This window comes from Centruroides vittatus, unplaced genomic scaffold (assembly GCF_030686945.1).
Source record: "Centruroides vittatus isolate TY-2023 unplaced genomic scaffold, ASM3068694v2 scaffold_464, whole genome shotgun sequence".
In the NCBI taxonomy this organism is placed as follows: domain Eukaryota; kingdom Metazoa; phylum Arthropoda; class Arachnida; order Scorpiones; family Buthidae; genus Centruroides; species Centruroides vittatus.
In genome coordinates this window covers 100,390-120,487 of record NW_027122710.1, presented here as the reverse complement: position 1 = coordinate 120,487, position 20,098 = coordinate 100,390, and the positions used below count along the sequence as shown (strand labels likewise).

At 28.4% G+C, this 20,098-nt stretch overlaps 2 protein-coding genes and 2 long non-coding RNA genes across 5 annotated transcripts in view; 1 reads left to right on the top strand and 3 right to left on the bottom strand.

Annotated features, from left to right (window-relative positions):
• The first annotated feature begins 8,504 nt into the window (after positions 1 to 8,504).
• LOC136989287 (uncharacterized) lies at positions 8,505 to 8,914 on the top strand. The gene is made up of 2 exons (XR_010882890.1): positions 8,505 to 8,569; positions 8,655 to 8,914. It is a non-coding gene; the product is annotated as an uncharacterized lncRNA (long non-coding RNA).
• Positions 8,915 to 8,973: 59 nt separating this feature from the next.
• Positions 8,974 to 9,271, bottom strand: LOC136989312 (uncharacterized). Its single transcript, XR_010882891.1, has 2 exons — positions 9,189 to 9,271; positions 8,974 to 9,089 (listed from the first exon to the last, which is right to left on the bottom strand). It is a non-coding gene; the product is annotated as an uncharacterized lncRNA (long non-coding RNA).
• A 209-nt stretch (positions 9,272 to 9,480) lies between these two features.
• Positions 9,481 to 10,253, bottom strand: LOC136989291 (uncharacterized). The gene is made up of 3 exons (XM_067287412.1): positions 9,846 to 10,253; positions 9,678 to 9,756; positions 9,481 to 9,584 (listed from the first exon to the last, which is right to left on the bottom strand). Exons 1-3 carry the CDS (start codon positions 10,251 to 10,253, stop codon positions 9,481 to 9,483), a joined length of 591 nt encoding a protein of 196 aa, XP_067143513.1.
• Positions 10,254 to 11,495: 1,242 nt separating this feature from the next.
• Positions 11,496 to 20,098, bottom strand: part of deltaCOP (coatomer subunit delta) — a 32,537-nt gene continuing 23,934 nt past the window's right edge. For both annotated transcript variants that reach the window (XM_067287441.1, XM_067287442.1), the window contains exons 8-12: positions 18,097 to 18,262; positions 14,886 to 15,033; positions 13,611 to 13,722; positions 12,904 to 13,108; positions 11,496 to 12,050 (exon numbers count right to left, since the gene is read on the bottom strand). In XM_067287441.1, the coding sequence (XP_067143542.1) occupies positions 11,961 to 12,050; positions 12,904 to 13,108; positions 13,611 to 13,722; positions 14,886 to 15,033; positions 18,097 to 18,262 (721 nt within the window). In that variant the 3' untranslated portion in view covers positions 11,496 to 11,960. The remainder of the gene's footprint in view (positions 12,051 to 12,903; positions 13,109 to 13,610; positions 13,723 to 14,885; positions 15,034 to 18,096; positions 18,263 to 20,098) is intronic.

The window sequence follows — 20,098 nt, the reverse complement described above, 5'->3', positions numbered from 1 at the left end:
AAGGAACTTATGAAAGTTGTGTGCTATATTCACATGTTAAATCTGTTTTCAGCCATAAGACAACAGTTTCTTATGCCACATTACAGATTACAGCTATAGGAAGTTTTGGATAAAGCAATTTTATCATACCTGACAATAAATCAGGTAAAAACAAGCATTGTCCCAGAAAATTGCTTTGAGCTTTATTTTGCTCTTATAGTTGTTGCACATTAAGGCACAAAGATACTTGGCCAAATTATTTTATGTTTCTTTGCTAATATTGCTCAAAGTAAAGCTTGAAGCCTTTTTCAGTGACATTACTTGTTTTCCCAATTTAATATTGTGGTGACATTGCTTTATCTAAAACATCCTGTAGTTGTAGTCTCAACATGTGAATAAAATGCACATTAACAGTCTCACTGTCAAATCTGGTTCCAGTATTCTTATGCCAAACTTATTTAGATGTTTTTGCTGAGTTTTGCTTTATTATGAAGTTATTAGGATTTAAAATATTTTTCAGTCAATAGTGAGGTTGAGGCCGAAGTTTTAAATGCAAAAACGTGTACGTCGGATGTTCAGTGCCGCTTTCCTGTAAGCCTAGAAGTTTGACAATGGCATTTAGAACGTCGAGCATGATTCCACTGACTTTTCAAACACCATTGTCAAACTTCTAGTCTTACAGGAAAGCGGCGCTGAACATCCGACATACACGTTTTTGTGTTTAAAACTTCGGCCTCAACCTCGCTTTTTTAAAAAAAAACTGGTGGAACTAGGTTAAAAAGTAGTTTTCATAATAATAATTGTTTATTCTAGAGGTGGGTAGTTTCAGATTCAGAACTACTAGGAACAATTCCACACTGAGTATTGTGACAATGTTTCCAAGAGGGCAAAGCTTGAGGACAAATAATTAAATTTATTGATATAATTTTTTGGGGTTTTTTTCAAATAGATTATAGAATACAAAAAGACAAAGTATTTCATGATTGAGAGCATGGGATGCTTTGTCTTTTTGTACATATCCCTGGGATAGGGTTATAATAAAAAATTCCACAAATTGTATGTGGTGGTTATAAGTGATTGAGCTAAGTACACTCCTCCACAGACATGTGGTTAAGATAGTTCCGGTCAGTACTACTAACGGGTTCCTTGGTACCAACACTGCAATAATTTTAAATGTGAAATTAATAGAAATAATGTAAAAATTTTATATAAAGAAAAAAATATGGTAAAAAGATGTATTATGGAACATTATTGTATAAAGAGTTATGCAAATGTTATAAATTTGAATACTGGTACAGTACTCTAATTGATGCATGCTGGGATGGGTTAGTCCATTATAAAAGAACACTTGCTGACTGATATTTGTATCCATTGATGAGGCCAGAACAAGGCAAAATGCATATGAATTCAGAAAAAAACGTCAAATAAATGTTTATTTCTTGATTGTTAGCAAGTCGTAAATCTCAGAGTAGAACTAGTTTTTTATTTACTTGTTAAATTGTTCTAAAAAAAACCATTTTTAGAATTATACTTTTTGATACTAACCGGTTCATCATTTTTTACTTTTATGAATATATCTTTTCACAGAACAGTGAATTATCTAGATTTGAAGTTCTGTTACATTTTCATTTAGTTTAAGTTTTTAGGAATAAGGAAATAAGTTTTGAGAATTTTAAAAATATCTATTATTACCTTTTGGCTAGGAAATGCTGAACTTACTTGCTAGTTACTAATAAAACTAAATAATTACAAGCACTAATAAATTTATAAACATTAAATAAAAACTATATTACAAGTTTAATTATTTTACCCTACCTGTTATGTTAATCACAAATTGTTGAGGGGATCAAATCCAGAGAAGAGTGGGACCTCTGGATTTAAAGGAAGTCTGTGGTACTTTATCCTATGGGCAAAAAGGACAATTGCCTGGGTCCCCAAGCCAATCTTTTATAAACTCGTTACTGTAGTTGGAACACAATGCTAGCTACTTAGAGAATATAATTTCAAAATTAACAAATTAATGTAGTCTATGTACTCAATCTTGCGCAACAACGCAGCCAATATATGTTTGGGATATACGATGGTTTACAAGCAAAGATTAAGAGCTGTAGTAAATATGAATGTTATGTTCCTCATATGGCTTGTGGCCTAAATTTAAGAAATTCAGCTGCAGAAGCTTGTCCAAAAGTATTGTATTCAAAAGTTATTTTTATTTTTCTCTTCTTCCACAGAGATTGGACATTTTAATGAAAGCAACTATAAAAGGACATTTATCACATTTTTTTTCATATTACAAGATGATTCTCCATAGCAGATGCAATTTTAGCTGTTAAGATAAACATCTTTCATGACCAGAAAGTTCATTTAAAATTTTCAGATTCTTTAATGATATTAGAAGCAAAATAGCTCTATAAATTCTTTGAAGAGTAAATGACTGTAGTTTATAAGTATGCAGTATTCTAATTCCCGTTTAATTGGTACATACATTTATTGCACCAAATAATAAACTAGACTAATTCAATCAAGTGTATTATTTATACCTAATCCACAAGAAAATTTCATATGACATTCATGAACAGCTAAATGTAATTTTTTTCTTTTTAAAATAATTTTTCTAAAAGTAATTTTTTTTGTTTTTAATGAAATTTTATCTAAAATTGTTCTTTATGATTCAAAAAAAAGGAAAAACACTGTACATGAAATCTCCCAATTTTGCGGGACCCCATGAAGCTATAATGTTCTACTCCAAGTGTGATATTCTAGATGGTTATCCAGTGGTGTTGGTTTGTTATTCATGGTGTATCCAGTATAGTGAAAAGTTTGCAGTCACCTGATTTGATGATGAGAGAATCATTTGTAAATGCTTGATTTTGCATTTATAATTTACACACAATGGAAGATTCTTCTTAAATATTTGTGGAGAAAATCCATTGCAAGTATTCATTAGTGTTTTATGAGAATGGGGCTTATGGATAGTAGACAACTATATTGCAGGTTAACTATATCATCATACAAAAGTATTTTAAAAGTTTATTTTCATCAAATGATCATAATACAGAATAAATTTATTATCTCTGATCTTTCTTCAAATCATCTCATATTTTTGAAATTATTAAAGGAAAATTTTTGTCATCTTGTTAGTGTTATATGAGTGATTTAATATAATTCTAAGTCCTGAGGAAGTGTAGAAAATGGAATTTCTTAACTTAGAAATCTGTTGTCTGTAGAACTTAAAGATATTGTTACCAAACATTAACAATTCATAGTTTTTTTTAATTGTCATATCAACATGCTTTTGTTTTCTTGCAAGTTTTGAGAAGACAAGTGTATAAAAGAAAAGTTTTTAGAGATGAATGGATGGAGGTCTTCATTCTTCATCCAAAGATTCTAAGTGGAGAAATGTGAGCAGCGAATGGAGAAGACAAATGATTCTCCACAGGATGGAGAAGTCTTTGGCATTATTGTCAAAATATCCGAAGAATCCAGAAGATAGAGGTCTCCTGCCATCTCCTTGGAAGTCAAAAGGATTCATCCTGAACATATAGAGTAGAAGATCCCCAAGGTTTATTGGGACAAAGCTAAGATAGCAGGATTAAGAAAGGCTTTCATCAAGTACGAAAAGGAGTTGGAGATTGAAGCCAATTTCCAGTGCACATTGTTTAAAGGTCTGTCCCAAAATAAGAAGTTCAAGATAAACTGGAACATCTCTTGTTGTTGCTTCTGCAGGGCCAAGAAATCCAAAGTTTATCTCTTATGGAATTGGAGGCATTCCAGAATGAATTACCCACTTGTTTTGAGAGAAGAGACAGAAATCATCCATAAATCTATAGGGCATTTCTTGGTTTAGTTGTGAAAGGGGGATTATATTAACAATTTGTGACCAGAATCTTGGACTGGACAATAATACCTGGATGTGACAAGATGATTTGTAAATGGACTTCAGCTTATTTGATTTGACTTAGCCTAAGTCACTCCTGTTGATAATTGTTGTTTAAAGATTGTGTTATGAATATATCATTATTATGACTTAACATTAGCTGATAAACTTACAATAAACTGTAAAATCATGAATAATTACTCAATTCTCATATATATAACTGTATTTATATATTAATATATCAAAAATTTGCTGTATAATAAAAATTGTGTGTAATATTTTATTGAAATGTAAATTACTAATTTTGTATGAAATAATAATATGCAATTTTCAGCAATTTTGTTTGAGTTTTTATATTCTGATGTAAAAACTCATTTTATAGCAGTGAAATGAATGGACAGAGCAAATCTCTTCATATACATTACTTATAAACAAATTTCATCCATTAGTGAAGAAATGGATAAAACCACTAAACTCTGGTAGTTGTTCACAGGATTGCACCTTGCCAACAGACTGGCCACGTAGTGTTTTCAAGATTTTCTTTCCATAGAAAGTCCTGGGAGGGCTTTCTCTTCACAGATCATCTATATGTTATGTTGCCTTATCCCATTAATTGTACTGTACAATGCTGTGAACATATTTTAAGAATTTATTGCATGATGTAAAATTTTCTACATAAAAATTGAAGTTGAAAGAAAAAATTATGTTTGAATTCCAAAAACATTTTCCTATTATTGGTATGACAGTGAATAACAAATGAACAAAGTCTGCCAACTGTGGTTCTAAACTAATTTAACTATTCACTATGCCATAGAGAATAGTAAAAGATTTCTCTGTGAAAAATTAGGAGTTTAATTATTCCTATTAAAATTACAACATTTTTGTGTTTTAGCACAGGACAGCCAGTTGATCGCAGATAATACGGCTTGTTAAATCATAGTTGTCTCACTTTGACATATATTCTAAATTTTAAAGCATGTAAAGTTACAGATGTATGTGAAAAATATGTTTGTAACTGTGTAGGTGTTAAATTATCTTGATATATAAAATGTACTATTTTATATATATCATATGTTGCAAAAAAAGAAAAAAAAATTCAGATATTTGTTTTGGCTTGCTGATGAAGAATTTCAGTTTTCAGATTAATAAACATTAGACTTTTTATCATGGAATGTGATAACACATGGATCCAGTAAGAGAAAGAAAGATAGTTGCACATCATCCCCAAGAATACTTTAGTCACACAAATTAATTACTGATTAACTAAACTTGAACTTTGAATACCTATTTAAATGTATTATTGTTAATTGTCTACTTGGACTTTACTTATTAATAGGACTTTATACTGGTGTTTAAAGATTGGCACAGTAATGAGAGTTAGTTCAGGAAAGAACAAAATTTCTTTATTATATCACCTGTAGTAATAATTTCTGTACACATATTATACGTGTTTCGGGCTAGCATGCCCCTCATCAGCAGTATTACTACCAAACACTAAAAAGTAACAATAACAAAACAAATAAATTACTGTATAAGTTACTATGTAAACAAATAGTTTACATATTTGTTTGTAACTTGTAATATGTACAAGTTACTATGTAACAAATAAGTTACAGTAACTTATTTGTTTTGTTATTGTTACTTTTTAGTGTTTGGTAGTAATACTGCTGATGAGGGGCATGCTAGCCCGAAACACGTATAATATGTGTACAGAAATTATTACTACAGGTGATATAATAAAGAAATTTTGTTCTTTCCTGAACTAACTCTCATTACTGTGCCAATCCTTAAACACCAGTATAAAGTCCTATTAATAAGTAAAGTCCAAGTAGACAATTAACAATAATATTAGAATTTAAGGACAGTAAGGCTTTTACAATTACCTATTTAAATGATTTGATTGCATTTTTTTTATTTCCACAAAGCAAATTTATGTTTGTCCTTTGGAATTAGCACAAAGTTGCTTTGAGAACAAATCACGCAGGAAAACATTTTTGATGGAAAAAGTAGGTTTATTTTCTATAATTTAAACAGGATATGCATTTTGGGCTTAATCTCTCTCTTCAGTCCTATTATTAAATATATTGGCAAAAAACTATATAAGTAATTACAGTATGTATTAACAACACATCACACCAGAATATAATTAACAACATACCCAGAAACAAAAAACAAAATAATAAACGCAAACATTTTCAAACTCCACCAGAGTTCTTCAGGTGTTATAACGGTTACCTGATGGAATGTCATAAAAGCTTTAATGTTCCATTGGGTTTATATTCCAAAAAGCTACAATGGGATGGGGAGAGGGGGAAGAAAGAACATCTTAAAATGGACTTTTCCTACTACCAAAAATAGAAGTCCATTTTAAGATGTTTTTCCTCCTCCCACCCCACTTTGATATTCGGTATGTTACAGTGAATTAGACATTCTGACAAACATAAATGAATACTTTTACACCTTATTTTTTTACCTGTTTTAATTGGTTTTAAGGTTACGTTTTACTATCTTTTTATTCAAAATTTTTTTACACATTTTAACAATTATATTTATTTTTACAGGTATACCCTTTTATTAATTTGTTTACAACATTTTATTATATTTCCTATCTATTCATTTATTTTTTATTCTTTAATATGTTTTAGTTCACTAGTACTAGCCCATGGTTTTATATGATTTAACAGAAATAATTTTATTTCTACAGATATATACACATAAGACATTAACTGTCTTATTATTTTATAACATATTGCTACATTTATTTACTTACTTCTTTTACACGAAGGTTTTAATAATTAGTTATTCCAGCTGTCACTATAATTTTTAGGTAATTATATCTTTTGAAGAGATTTTTTTGTACGTGTGTTGAATATAATTTAATACATTCTGTAATTTCTTAGTTTTTTGCTGATATATTTAATAAAATAGGACTGGAGAGGTGCATTAAGCCCAAAATGCATGTCCTGTTTAAATTATAGAAAATAAACCTACTTTTTCAATCAAAAAAGAATGTTTCTATGTGATTTGTTCTCAACAGGAACTCTGTACTAATTCCAAAGAATATACAACTAATTGTGAGAACAGTAAGCAATTAAATACAAATTTATGTTACCATTCCATTGCAGGACTTAACATAAATTGTTTCCTGGAGAATAATGATCTTAACATTAAAAGAACAAATATCAAACCAGGGGCCTATTCTGGTCATCGCTCTCGTCTTTCCCAAGCCGGTCGCTGATTGGCTAATCATTTGTTTACGTCTCGAGAGATCGTCGCGTCTCTCTAAACGCGATTCTGGACAACTTTTTCTCTCTTCGCTTCTCTCTTTTATCAGAGACGAGCGGATAGCTGTCTTTCAGCCGGTCTTTCGTCTTTCGCCTCGATTTCGTTATATCCAATATGGACGACTCCATGCTACTCGTGCTATACGATCGTATCACAAAACGTTCCCTATCTCGAGAAAGAGTATTTCGCGATAGAGATAACGCTTTTGATTTAGATGATGATGAATTTCGTTCAAGATTTCGTCTAATGAAAGAAGCTACCGCGTGGCTGTGCAACGAATTGCGGGATGATTTAGTCCGGAGAAAGTCACGGACCGTAATTCCACCAGAAGTTTAGTTATTGATAACCTTACAATTTTTTGCTTCTGGTGGATTTCAAAGAAATGTCGGTGATCACTGCCAACTTAAAGTTGCCCAGTCGACAGTGTCCCGAATTATGCCATCTGTAGTCAACAGTATCATCCGCCGATTGGGACACAAAATTTCTTTTCCTAGGAGTAGAGAACAACAATTGGATGTGTCCTCTGGATTTTTTATCATCAGTCAAATGCCAGGAGTTGTGGGTGAGTAAATTGTTTTTATTTGTTCATTAGAATATAATATAGTATGTAATTACTTTTATTTTTTTAAATAGCTGTTACAATTTATAATTTTAAAATTAGTGTATAAAATGATAAAGTTTCTTATTTAATTATATGATGATTTTTACTATTTCTTTACTTATTGCAGGAGCTATTGATTGCACTCATATTGCAATCAAGGCACCTCCAGCCTCCAAATATAATGAAGAATCATTTATCAATAGAAAAGGATTTCATTCTATTAATGTTCAAGTTGTAAGTATTTATACAAATTAACCATCTAACTATAAATAAAATTAATGTCTTTAATAAAGTGGTATCTTTAAATTTCTATGTCAAATCACTCATTTCACTATCAATATCACTTGAATACAAGATATAAACAACTATTATTCAATTGTAATAAGACTAAAATTATGCTTTTAGGTGTGTGATTCTCAGTTGAGAATTTTGAATATTAACCCATTGTATCCGGGGCGCATGCATGATGCTTTTATCTGGCGAAATTCTACTCTGCAGGAAAACTTTGAAGATGGAGTAATAGGAAGAGGATTATGGTTGCTTGGTAAGCATATATTTCACAGACATATTGTCTTTTGAAATATTTCGGTGTCATGTAATTCCAAACTAAAACAAAAATGTAAAGACATTATTTTCTTATTAATTTGGTATGAAAAAGTAAATACCATTCTCTAAATTATGTTTACAGGAGACAGTGCTTATCCTTTAGAAACATGGCTGCTTACACCTGTAGGTAATCCATCAGCAGCTGCAGAATTAAATTACAATGCAGCTCACAGAAAAGCCAGAAACACCATTGAAAGATGTTTTGGTGTTTTAAAGCAGAGGTATGAGAAATTCTCACATTTTTCTTACTAACAATTTACTAATTTTACAAAATTATATATTAAAATTCTTATTTTTAATTATTAGATTCAGATGCCTTGACTTGAAGTCAGCTGGAGGATTACAATATGTTCCAGAAAAATCAGCAAAAATAGTGATGGCTTGTGCTATTTTACATAACATTTGTGTAGCATTTAACATTCCTTCAGAAGAAATCTGTGGAAATGATGATGATGATGATAGCATAAATAAAATGGAACATTCTGCAAATCAGAATGCTGTAAATGTCAGGCAACAGTTAATATTACAGAGATTCTGTTAAAATAAACATGAATGAAAAAAGTGAATTAATTTTGTTTCCAGTCTTTATTCTTTAGAGACTAAATAAATAAGTAAACACACTAAGTTATTATTTAGAAATATTTATTTATTATTTATTTCATTTCTAAGTACATTATAAAATAAAAAAAGAGACAGACAAAATTGTTTAAATTGGCTAGCAGTACGAACACATCACGCAAACTGAAAAAAGAAGACACGCATGTAAATATAAAAATATTGTTTACTCAATAAATTTTTTAAAAAGTATTAAAATGTTAAACAATTATATAAAATAAATACCCTTTGCAGAGTTTGCAAGATTTCTTTGAGAATATTTTTCTCTTCCATTATATTATTTTGTCGTCTTATTAGTTCATTATTTTCTGCTAGGTTTTCATCTATAGATGAAAGCCTACATAAAAAAAATGTATATATATATATATATACACATAAATGACTAGATACTTTTAATGAAACTAGACAAAGCATTTAATCAAAGAGAAATGTTTTAATATTTTTATCTAACTATATTAATATTTTAATCAATGAAGTCAACTTCAAAGTAAAATAAATTCCAAAAAGATTATAAGGTTTACCTTGTTAATAATGAATTTTGATTAGATGCAGATTGCTCTATAAATGAAGTTACAGTATCTTCATTTGAAGATCGGTGACGACGACGACGACATCCAGAATCTGGCATTACAACGGGAAGATTAAAACATTTAATTTTAAAACTAAATAAACTTGAAGTCAAGAAATATAATTACTTGACAATAAATAACTTACTTGCAGATTCAAGATCTTCCCTCTCAACTATTTCACGATGTGGTTCCACATCATTTCCTTCGGAAACTATATTCTGTATCTACGATATATAAATATAAATATATATATATATATAGACTATATTTAATATATAAAAAATGAATTTATAAATAAAAAGGTATTACTTACATTATGTAAAGGTTCAACGGAACTTGTAGTGCAAGCTCCAAGCTCGTATAAATTTTCTTCTTCCAATCCAAATTCTTCGTTCCCAATTAATGACACCTTTTCTTCAAGATCTGTTAATGGTGGAGTACTTCTTTTCCCTCCACCTGTTCTAAGTATATCTTTCCTTAAAGCAGCCGCTTTACTTTTCGTTGGGGAACGCCACTGACTCCATCTTTTTTTTAATTGTTCCACTTCGATCAGTGGACCATCAGCTAGACAGTTCACTTTATCCCTAATTTCTTGCCATCCATCTCGTAAAGTATTTTTGGAAATATTTCCGTCCAATTTTCCTTTAGCTAAATATGGACGCTTTTGCAACTCGGTTACCAACATTTCCATTTGTTCCGATGATAACATAAGTCGAGACATCTTGATTACCTCGTGCCGTACCACGTGCTCTATATTTTCGTATTCTGCACTTTCGAAAATTGTACAATTTCATTGGTTAAAATTCTATACCGCGTTGCGCGCGCAGATAACCCGAACATGTATAATCAACCGAATAGAATCGTGACGTCAACGACAAAGACGAGATCGTTACGAACGACCAGAATCGCCACTTTAGTAAGCAATTAAATACAAATTTATGTTACCATTCCATTGCAGGACTTAACATAAATTGTTTCCTGGAGAATAATGATCTTAACATTAAAAGAACAAATATCAAACCAGTTTGTGCAGATGATAAATTAATCTTGCATTCGTGAAAAGTTTGCCAATTATTCTATTCATAACGTTACCAGTTGGAAAATCCCAGGATTTCAAGATTAATATTTTAGACAGAATTCCAAAATCCAAATTTCAGAGTTGCAATCCATACTACAGATTTATTTAAGGTTAGCTCACAGACAAACACACAATGATACTTTAAAAAATTTTTATAAATTCTCAACAGATGGCACCACACAATTTATCATCAGCTTAATGAAGGTTTTGCTTGTTATTAGCATTAACAAATTTTTTATAAAACTCATCCCTTCCTCAAAATTAAGTCCAACCCCATCGCAAGATATCACACGACCCCTTCTATCTCCCTCACCATAAGCCTTTAACCAGCAAAATTTAATGGTATCAATGCCCCTGACACACAAGGTACCATGTCTTAATCTTCACTCCATCCTAAGATATACGAAATATATATAGATACAAAACATATACACATGGAGAATTTTCCTGCCTTTTTTTTTGACATTTTAGGTTCAGATAGTCTTAAAATGTGGATATTTGCAATTCCAATACTTTTCCTTTTTGTTTATATATAACAGCTGGGAAAGTAAAAATAAAGCATTTATGATGAATAAATAATTCCATTTATTTGTAAAATATAAACAATCATTTATCATTTCAGTTACAAGTTTCTTACAGTATAATTTTGACATACAACTTATTTTTGATATATGGAAAAAATTGTGTGTCTGTTAAATATTGCATTTGTCTGAGAACTCCTATTGAAACAAAGACCTTAATTATCAGTAAACTTATTGTACATAATAAAACTCCCAAATATTTGGTAAATTTTTCATCATTATAAAAAAACTGATATATTATTTGTAAATAATATAGCAAATTTCATTGAATGTTTAGATAAAAATTTAATGCAATAGAAGAAAATTTGATTTCAATAATCTGTTTATTTTTAATAAAAATATCTAAAAAGTGTACAAGATATTTAATTACTTTCCAATACCATAACTGATTTATTTGCAATGGCATTCAAAAATCTGACTAAATTTATTTTGTTGCTTCACATTTTTGATTTCAAATCATGTTTTTTAGAATAAAAACATGCCAGCATGTACTGAGAAATAAACTTTCTTTTAATCTTTTATTTGCAATATATCATCAATAATATATATATATATATATATAATATATATAAAAAGAAAGCTGTATGTATATACACACACGCACGAGAAATGAAAATCCAAATATGTTATAAATGATACGATTTGAAATTAATACCTCAGATTTCTTCCACTTATCATAATTAAATTCTTTAAATAACGCAGGTGTAAAGAACTTTTATGTTATAATTGATAAACTGAAATGTTAATGAATTTAATAATGAATTTGGTTTCAAACAACTTCGTACTTTTCAACTAAAAAGACAGTGTCCGTCGAATACTTGACGGGTTGATCACCTTCCAATGATATGACATCAACTACCTGTAACAGAAAATTGTTTTATAATCAGTTAAATTTTTAATAAGATTGGATAATATTAAATAAATATTTATAAAAATATGCTATTTTTGTTTGAAAATCTAAAAAACAGTATATAAAAATTAAGATTAAACTAATTGTTCCATTGAACAGTTCCTCAAAATTACATAAACTCTTTTCCATTTCATTTTTCAAACTAATCATATTTAATTCAAAATCAAAAACAATTCTAAAATCTTAGTTTGTAGCTCAATATTCACGGTACTATTGGTTGCTTTTGAAAATTTCTATTACTTTGCTTTAAGATAGATACAAAATGTCTTAAAGCAGCTTGGATGATTGTGCAAAAGTATTTTTAAAATCATAATCATAATGTTCTGGTTTTATTTGCACAACAATAACAGCAAAGAAATCATCATCATCATATTTTCAATTATTTATAACAGGTTTTCAAAGAAAATATTTAATGAAATTTAATATGTTAAAAATAATGCAAAATAAAATTTTAATATGGAAATTTATAGCAACCATATTATGGCACCAAACAGATTAAGCAAACAACATTATAATGTGCCATATAACCAAAAATAAATAAATTGATAATGTATTTTTAGCTTATACTATAAAAATATTGTATAATATAACCCAGCTCTTTTTGTAATCTTTTATACTCATTTATCTTTATAACAATTACCATTACCAAAGAAACTTCTGTATTTTATATATAAAGTTGATAACGAGAATAAATTTATAAACATAATCATGAAATAAATGAATTTTAATGAAAGGGAAATATAAATGAATATATAACAACCATAAAACATCAGCTAAATTAATATTTTAATATAAAATTTACCTTTATGCTACAAAATGGAGTGTTTGAAATAAAGTTAACAGTAACAGGGAAGAAATCACCGGGTTTTCCGTTAGCACTAAATTCCATAGAACCGGTTTTATTACTACTATCTACTACTGGCATTTTCCATTCCAGGACATTTTTCCTTGAATCATAATAATATTCTCCTTCACATTCTGTCACAATAGGTGAGCTTGAACCAGACCTGTTTTAGATTATTAGATTAAGAAATTTTAAACTGAAAATTTAAGAAAAATATAACAAAGTAAGATAAAATATATTGTACAGCAATTGTTACATATATAAAAACACATGTTCATCTGCGTATATAAAAAATGTACTAGGTGATGAAATGAAAGCAAACTTTGAAGTAGCGTAAGGAATCTGGCAATGCTGTGAGCCAGCCATGCTTGTTGCACATCTGAATCAAAGTGTCTCAGTGTCTGATTTACATCATCTCCAACCTCTTCATACTATTATTCAAAAGTTCTGCTTTCATTTAGTCATCCAGTATGTCTTCATTATAGATTACACAAAACTACTGCAAAATTTAATAGTGTTCACAATGCCTTCACTTAGCACTAACTGTATAAATCAAAATAACTGAAAATTTAAGAAGCATATTTAAAACATTCATACTTATGTAATAACATAAAATGCATTTTAATATAATTTTAGTCAAAACTTCTTAATCATTAGATACTCACATAATTGGAATGGAAATTGTGACATCATTTAATTCTAAAAAGTCTTGTTCCAATTCATATTCAATATTCACATCACAGCCTCCACTTCCATTTTCAGATGGCCAACAATTAACTGAAAATTTATTTATAGAAATAAAAAAACTTTGATCACATTACAAAAATTATCAACAAAATTTAATGTATTTTTAGAAGTTTTAGAAAATATATTTTAATAATACATGAATTTTTATGTTTTAAATATAATTTATGAATTTTTTTATAGCTTTTAAAAAACAATTTCAATTTTCCATAAATTTTTGAAATTTTAACCACTGAATATACTATTCTGTGCTAAAATTAATCATCAATAGCAACAATTTATCATTCTGACAAAAACAAAACTTGTAAATAATGTTCCAAAACTCACTCTTATCATAAAGTTGAGAGTTGGCAATTCCTGTTTTGTAAGCTATATTTATCATTTTATTTGAACAAAAAAGCATTCAATAAATATAGTTAATGATTCATATTAGGAATATTTTTATAGTGAAATGTAATATCATTCTATCAATAATTTGGAAATAATGTGTGGTTAATAAAAAATGAATTTATTTAATCAATCATTAACACACTATAACAATAAAATTATAAACTAGATCTTGAGTTAGAATTTAAATTGACTTTGTAAAATAAATTTTATGAGTTAATCTTCATTATTGTTAAATGTAATATGATTTTTTAAGAAATTACAATTTTTTAAAAGAGAGTATGTAATATATATATAAATATGTTTCCTTATAACAATTTTAAAGTCTAATGTATCATTATCGCGTGTTTAAATATAAGTAAATTTTATATACATGCAGCAAGAGTAGAAAGTCACTTCAGTATAAAACCTGACATGGATTTTCTTAAAAATATTATAAATCTTTAGTCTGCAATATTCCATTTTAAACTTTCTAGAAATACGGTTTAACTCATACTTAGAATACATTGTATCTAATGAAAAGCTTTTTGTCAAAAGGCAAAGATCTGTTCATACAAGAATAAAGAATGATTATTATTCTATCATTTCCTTTTAATAATGCATGATATTTTGCTTAAAAGTAAAAATTACAATCAAATGAGCAAATATCAATTTTTGACTGAAATAAACAAACTTTTTTTTTATTTTTATTTAAAATTAATATTTTTGTTATAAAATGGTAAAGGAGTAAAAACATTTGATTTTCTTAATTACTCAAAAATAATAATCATAAAATACACACACATGAATATATAAAACATATATTTTACTTGAAATTGGCATATAAGAATCATCCTGAGTTTGAAAACGCCACTTTAAAACACCAATATCTGCATTTAATGGAAATGGTTTGGTAGAATTTCTCAGTCCAATCTGCTGATGAGTTTTAAAAAGTTCCTTGTCAATATTTGGATGGGTCTGTAAAATATATTTAAAAATAATTAAACAATTACTCAATTAAATAAAAATACACATAAACACAAACTAGAATGAATTCATTCAAATAAAACTGTTTCAACAATATTCAAAGCTTATTTTTTTTTATACATTTAAGCAAGAAACAAGTATCAATAATAGTCTATGTTGGAATTTCATCAGTTATAAGACACTAAGCACACCTTATGCACTTTTCCAGCAACTAAATTTAACAACAACAAATGTTTTCAGCCTGACTGATAAGCTTTCATCAGGTTACAGAGTAAAATTTTAAATAGAGATGCTTTTGGAATAAAATATTCTTTGACGCAAATTATGTCTTTTAAATCATAATGGGTTTTTGATTTTCAAAAATAACAAAAATTATAATATAAAGTAAAATGAAAATAAATGAAATAACCCTACAGGCAATAAAATCATTATGGTTATAGCATATCACATTGAATAATGACTGCCATGTGAAGGATAGCATCACACAATCTCTATTAATGTATTATTCTCTTAATGTAGATTTAAAAATCTCTGATATCTCTGCAGTTCATGATATGCATTCATTGAATATTTGTTTTATAAGTTGGGCACTATTGAAATCTGCTGACATCTTGGGTTCAGTTACCTATATCAGCTCAACCAGTAGGTCATTAGCACATAGAATTAAAGAAAATCAACACAGTATCAACAAGAATAATATGATTAAATGAATAGCTTATCAAAACACAGCTAAATGGGAAGGGTTTATCACATCGTCCTGATGTGATAAGTTTAATGTGTTTTGATAAGCTATTTGTTTAATGTGTATTTGGGCTAAAAGCATACTTAATTTAGACAAAAATAATATGGTTGGAAACCACTCTTGCCCAATATGCAAGTGAATGACCTGGGATGTCAATAAATATCAACAGTGCCCAACTTATAAAACAAATGTACAATGAACACAAACTACAAACTGCAGAGATATTAGTGATTTTTAAATTTACATTAACAGAACAATGCATTAAAAGCAGAGACTATGCAACACTATCCTTCACATGGCAATGGTTATTTGATAACCCCTTAAAAAAGGAGGCAACAACAACACAGCATGTTGTAACCATGGTGTCTTCATAGCCAATGGAGTTATTCCATTTATTTTCATTTTAAAATAAAATACAATTAAGTTTGATGTTATAATTTTGTGTTATAACAAAAAATCAAAACTCGTTATGATTTAAAAGATGTAATTTGCATCAAAGAATATTTTAATCCAAACTAGTATCTCTATTTAAATTTCATTTGGTAACCTGACAAGACATCAATCAGGCTAAAAATGTTTGTTTTGGTTAAATTTAATATCTAGAAAAGTGTGTAAGGTGTGTTTAGTGTCTTCTTATAAAGCAAACGATATTGTATAAAAGCTGATGTAAACAAATTATTCATTTGATAATTCATATTTTCTTTATATTACAAGATTTGAATCTAAAAAAATATAATATTTAGCTGTAATTAATCAAATATTAAAACTTGTGCTTTAAATTGTGATCTGTACTTATTTGAAATATCTTAATAAAAATACAAATTAAATCAAATACTGGTAAGAAACATGTACAGTACACTCACTACAGCATTGACTAATCAGACAGCTCATCAATCTTTACATGATGCTTCACCATCATGTAAAGATTGATGTTCAATGTTATGTTCTATTTTTGAACATTTGTGCCTAACCTGATGAAAGATAGCTAAAGCTGTTGAAAACATTTGTTTATCAGTAAATCTTACACATTTCTTAGTGGAACTTGGTTTGTGTTTTTGTTTACAATTATCAAGTTTTTTGTAGTGATTGTATAAAATATCTTAATATTGAATTATGGTAAATATATATTTAGTACATCCTTGTTGTTTGCTGTATGCATTAGTTCTTATTTGTTAGTTATCTTAAAGTTAATTCTGAAAATTTGTAACAACTGTATTCAAAATTAGTTTTACATAGATATTTTGCTATGAAAAATTATGAAAAACTTCATTACAATTTTAATTATAATCATAAGCAAAAGCTGTATTATGTTGTAATATAAGGGTTATATTGAAAGTTCTTCAGTGACCATTCAGAAAAATCTGTAGTTTATAATAGGAATCAGTAAGATTCAATTGATTGAATGTGAAACTTTAATCTTTTAAACACAAGAGTGGCCAAAATAATCTTAATCCATTCAAGACAAAATTGACCAAAGGTAAAGTCGTTTGACTGGTTTTGCTTATTTCATATCCAGGTGCATAAGAACTCAAAATATTCAGCTTTTAAAGAGTTGAGAATAATTACAGAAAAATATATTAACCTTTCAACAGTGGGATAGTCAGGTATAGTGATATCCCAAAGTAGTGGAAAATAAATGTGGAAAATTTTTAAAGTATTTTTTCATGCATTTTTTCTCATTACCGTTTCGGAAAAAGATTTTGTAAACTGTTATGTCTAGTAAAGTAAAGTCTTTTTTTATTGTTACATAATTCATTTTTTATGTAAATTTTTTTTGGTGGTAGTTTTTGCAATACCCCCAGAAGAATTTAACAGATATATCTGTCCCCCACCACTACCACACGATTGCCCTTGACAGATATATCCATCTATCACTGTTAAGTTTTAAGCTAATCTGAAACAAAACTTTATATTAAAAAAACTGAAATTTTTACACTTATATTTTTTAAAGCTAATACACATTTGTAAAAAAGAATGTACAATTTTATTTTGTGTAATTTACTTAATTTATATTTTCTGTCATATGTAGCTACAAGTATTTTTGGTTCGCTTTTAATATATTATTATTTTAGTATAATGTTTATAATTTACTATGTCTTGTATTATCAATCAATTTTTATTTTTAAAGGAATGTTATATTTATTGTTGGAAGAGATTTCTTGCCTTATTTTACTTTTGCACAGTTATAAATAAAGAATAAAATTATTTCATCGTCATTTAGTTCTATGAAAAATTTTATTTTACACGACTTTTTGGAATAACTATTCAATATACATGATATTTTTTCTTATAAAGTATATTTTAAAACTTACTTGAAACTGAGCTCCTTTATCATCTTTATTTTCCATTTGTATTTTTACTTTTCCATATTTTTCATCGGTAATGCGTAATGTTACTAATCCAAGGACTTCCATATTTTGCAATCCACCATCTCTTAAAGCTGTTAAAGTAATTTTTTCTTCAACATGCAAATGGACACTGAAATATTTTAAACACAGATATTAACGAATCTTGCATTATTCATGTATGTAATTCTTTGTTTTTTTTTGCATTAATTACAATAGACTTTTGCTTAATTATATTGGTAACTAGTAAGTCATCTTTTCAAGAAAACAGTTGTTTTAATCTTACATAAATTTTACTGTATTAAGTATTAAATAATCATAAAATTTGCTTGCTAACATAGCAAATTCATAAAAGTAAATAAATAAAATAAATGCATTTCTAAATTCATCATAAAACTATTGGAAAACTATGATCAAAAGCTATCACAATAATAGTTTTCCTCTCCTTTCTTAATCTTAATGTAATTTTTTTAATCATATTGTTAATCAGTAATAATTATGTAATGTGAAGGGAGGCGTGTTCATCAGTCGAGGCTGCTGGCATTTTTTCTTGTGCTCCTGGTCATCTATACTAAGCCTAAGCAACATACGTTTTTGTCTTTTTATTGCTGTTATAAGTTTAAATTTGTAACTTACTAAGATAAATTATTTCAATAATAACATCATTAATAAAAATGCAACGTTCTCCACCTAAGCGGGGAAGGCCTTCAAAAAACCGTGCCAAACCGGATACCAAGAAGAACCAACCTCTTTCGTCAAATTCTAAGACAATATTGGACTTTAACTTCAATTCTGGAAAAAACCTTCATGAAGAACCTAGTGACGAAATGAATCCTATCTTAAATTCATCACAAATAAGTGCAAATAACATTCCAGGTGAGTTAACCAAGTCTGACCATTATCTCTCTACTAAACCGGATAAACTTCCAGACACCTCTACTTCAGTGTTATGGAATAAAATATCGGATTTGATTAATACTGCTAACGACAAACTTTTTAGACAAATGGTTATGATAAAACAAGATCTAGAATCTATTCACGAAAATATCCGTGAAACGAAGGACCACCAGCTAAAAATGGAGGAACAATTAATTAACTTAAAACAACAGGTAGATAAGTTACAAATTAACAAGGATTGCATTCAATTTAAAATGGACTTGTTAATTAATGAACATCGCTATAATAACATTATTATGTACAACTATCTAAACCATAAAACCACCTCAAGAGCAGAAATACATAATTTTATTACTTCTCTTTTAAATATAAAAAATATAGCTCAAGAGGATATACTAGAGATAGTTCAACTGTCTAAAACGCCCAACATAACATTAAGAGTTACTCTCAGCAATAATCAAATTAGAGACTGTATTTTTACTACCATTATACGGAAAAAACAACAAAACTCGTTAGAAGAATGGAATAATTTACAAATCTCTCCGGACTTAACTAACAATTCAAGAGCTAGACGGAAATTTTTATTACCAACTTTCTACGAACTACGTAAACAAAATTCGCAGGTTAAACTGCGTAATGATATCTTATTAATCAACCATGAAAAGCTAACCTACAATTTAACTACTGGAAAACTGGTACAAGTAGACACTTTTCTTCCATCGTCAAGAATAGATATAACTAAATGACAAATTAACAAACAAGATAAACTTCAAGTCCGTAAATTTTCTTCTAACGACCAATTCCTTACTATTATCAATTGGAAGAGTCAGGGCAATTAAATATCAAAGTTAAATAAGCAATTGACAATTTATTATTTCTATGGGCAACAATGAAAACATCAAATTTGAATATTCAATTTAAACTCTACAATACCATTGTAAATCCTATCATCTATTATGCAAGCCCAATATGGGGACTGGATTACTTATACAACTTTGAAACTCTGCATAATTACTTCCATTGAATGTTATTCCATCTTGAAAAAACAATACTTGGATATGCCTTCCGTCAT

Excerpts from the sequence above, each read along its gene's own strand:
- LOC136989291 (XM_067287412.1), bottom strand. The coding sequence starts at position 10,253 with ATGTCTCGACTTATGTTATCATCGGAACAAATGGAAATGTTGGTAACC. Across the intron at positions 9,757-9,845 it reads CCGTTGAACCTTTACATAAT|ATACAGAATATAGTTTCCGA; the intron begins GTAAGTAATACC and ends TATATATCGTAG. Across the intron at positions 9,585-9,677 it reads GGAAGATCTTGAATCTGCAA|ATTCTGGATGTCGTCGTCGT; the intron begins GTAAGTTATTTA and ends TTGTAATGCCAG.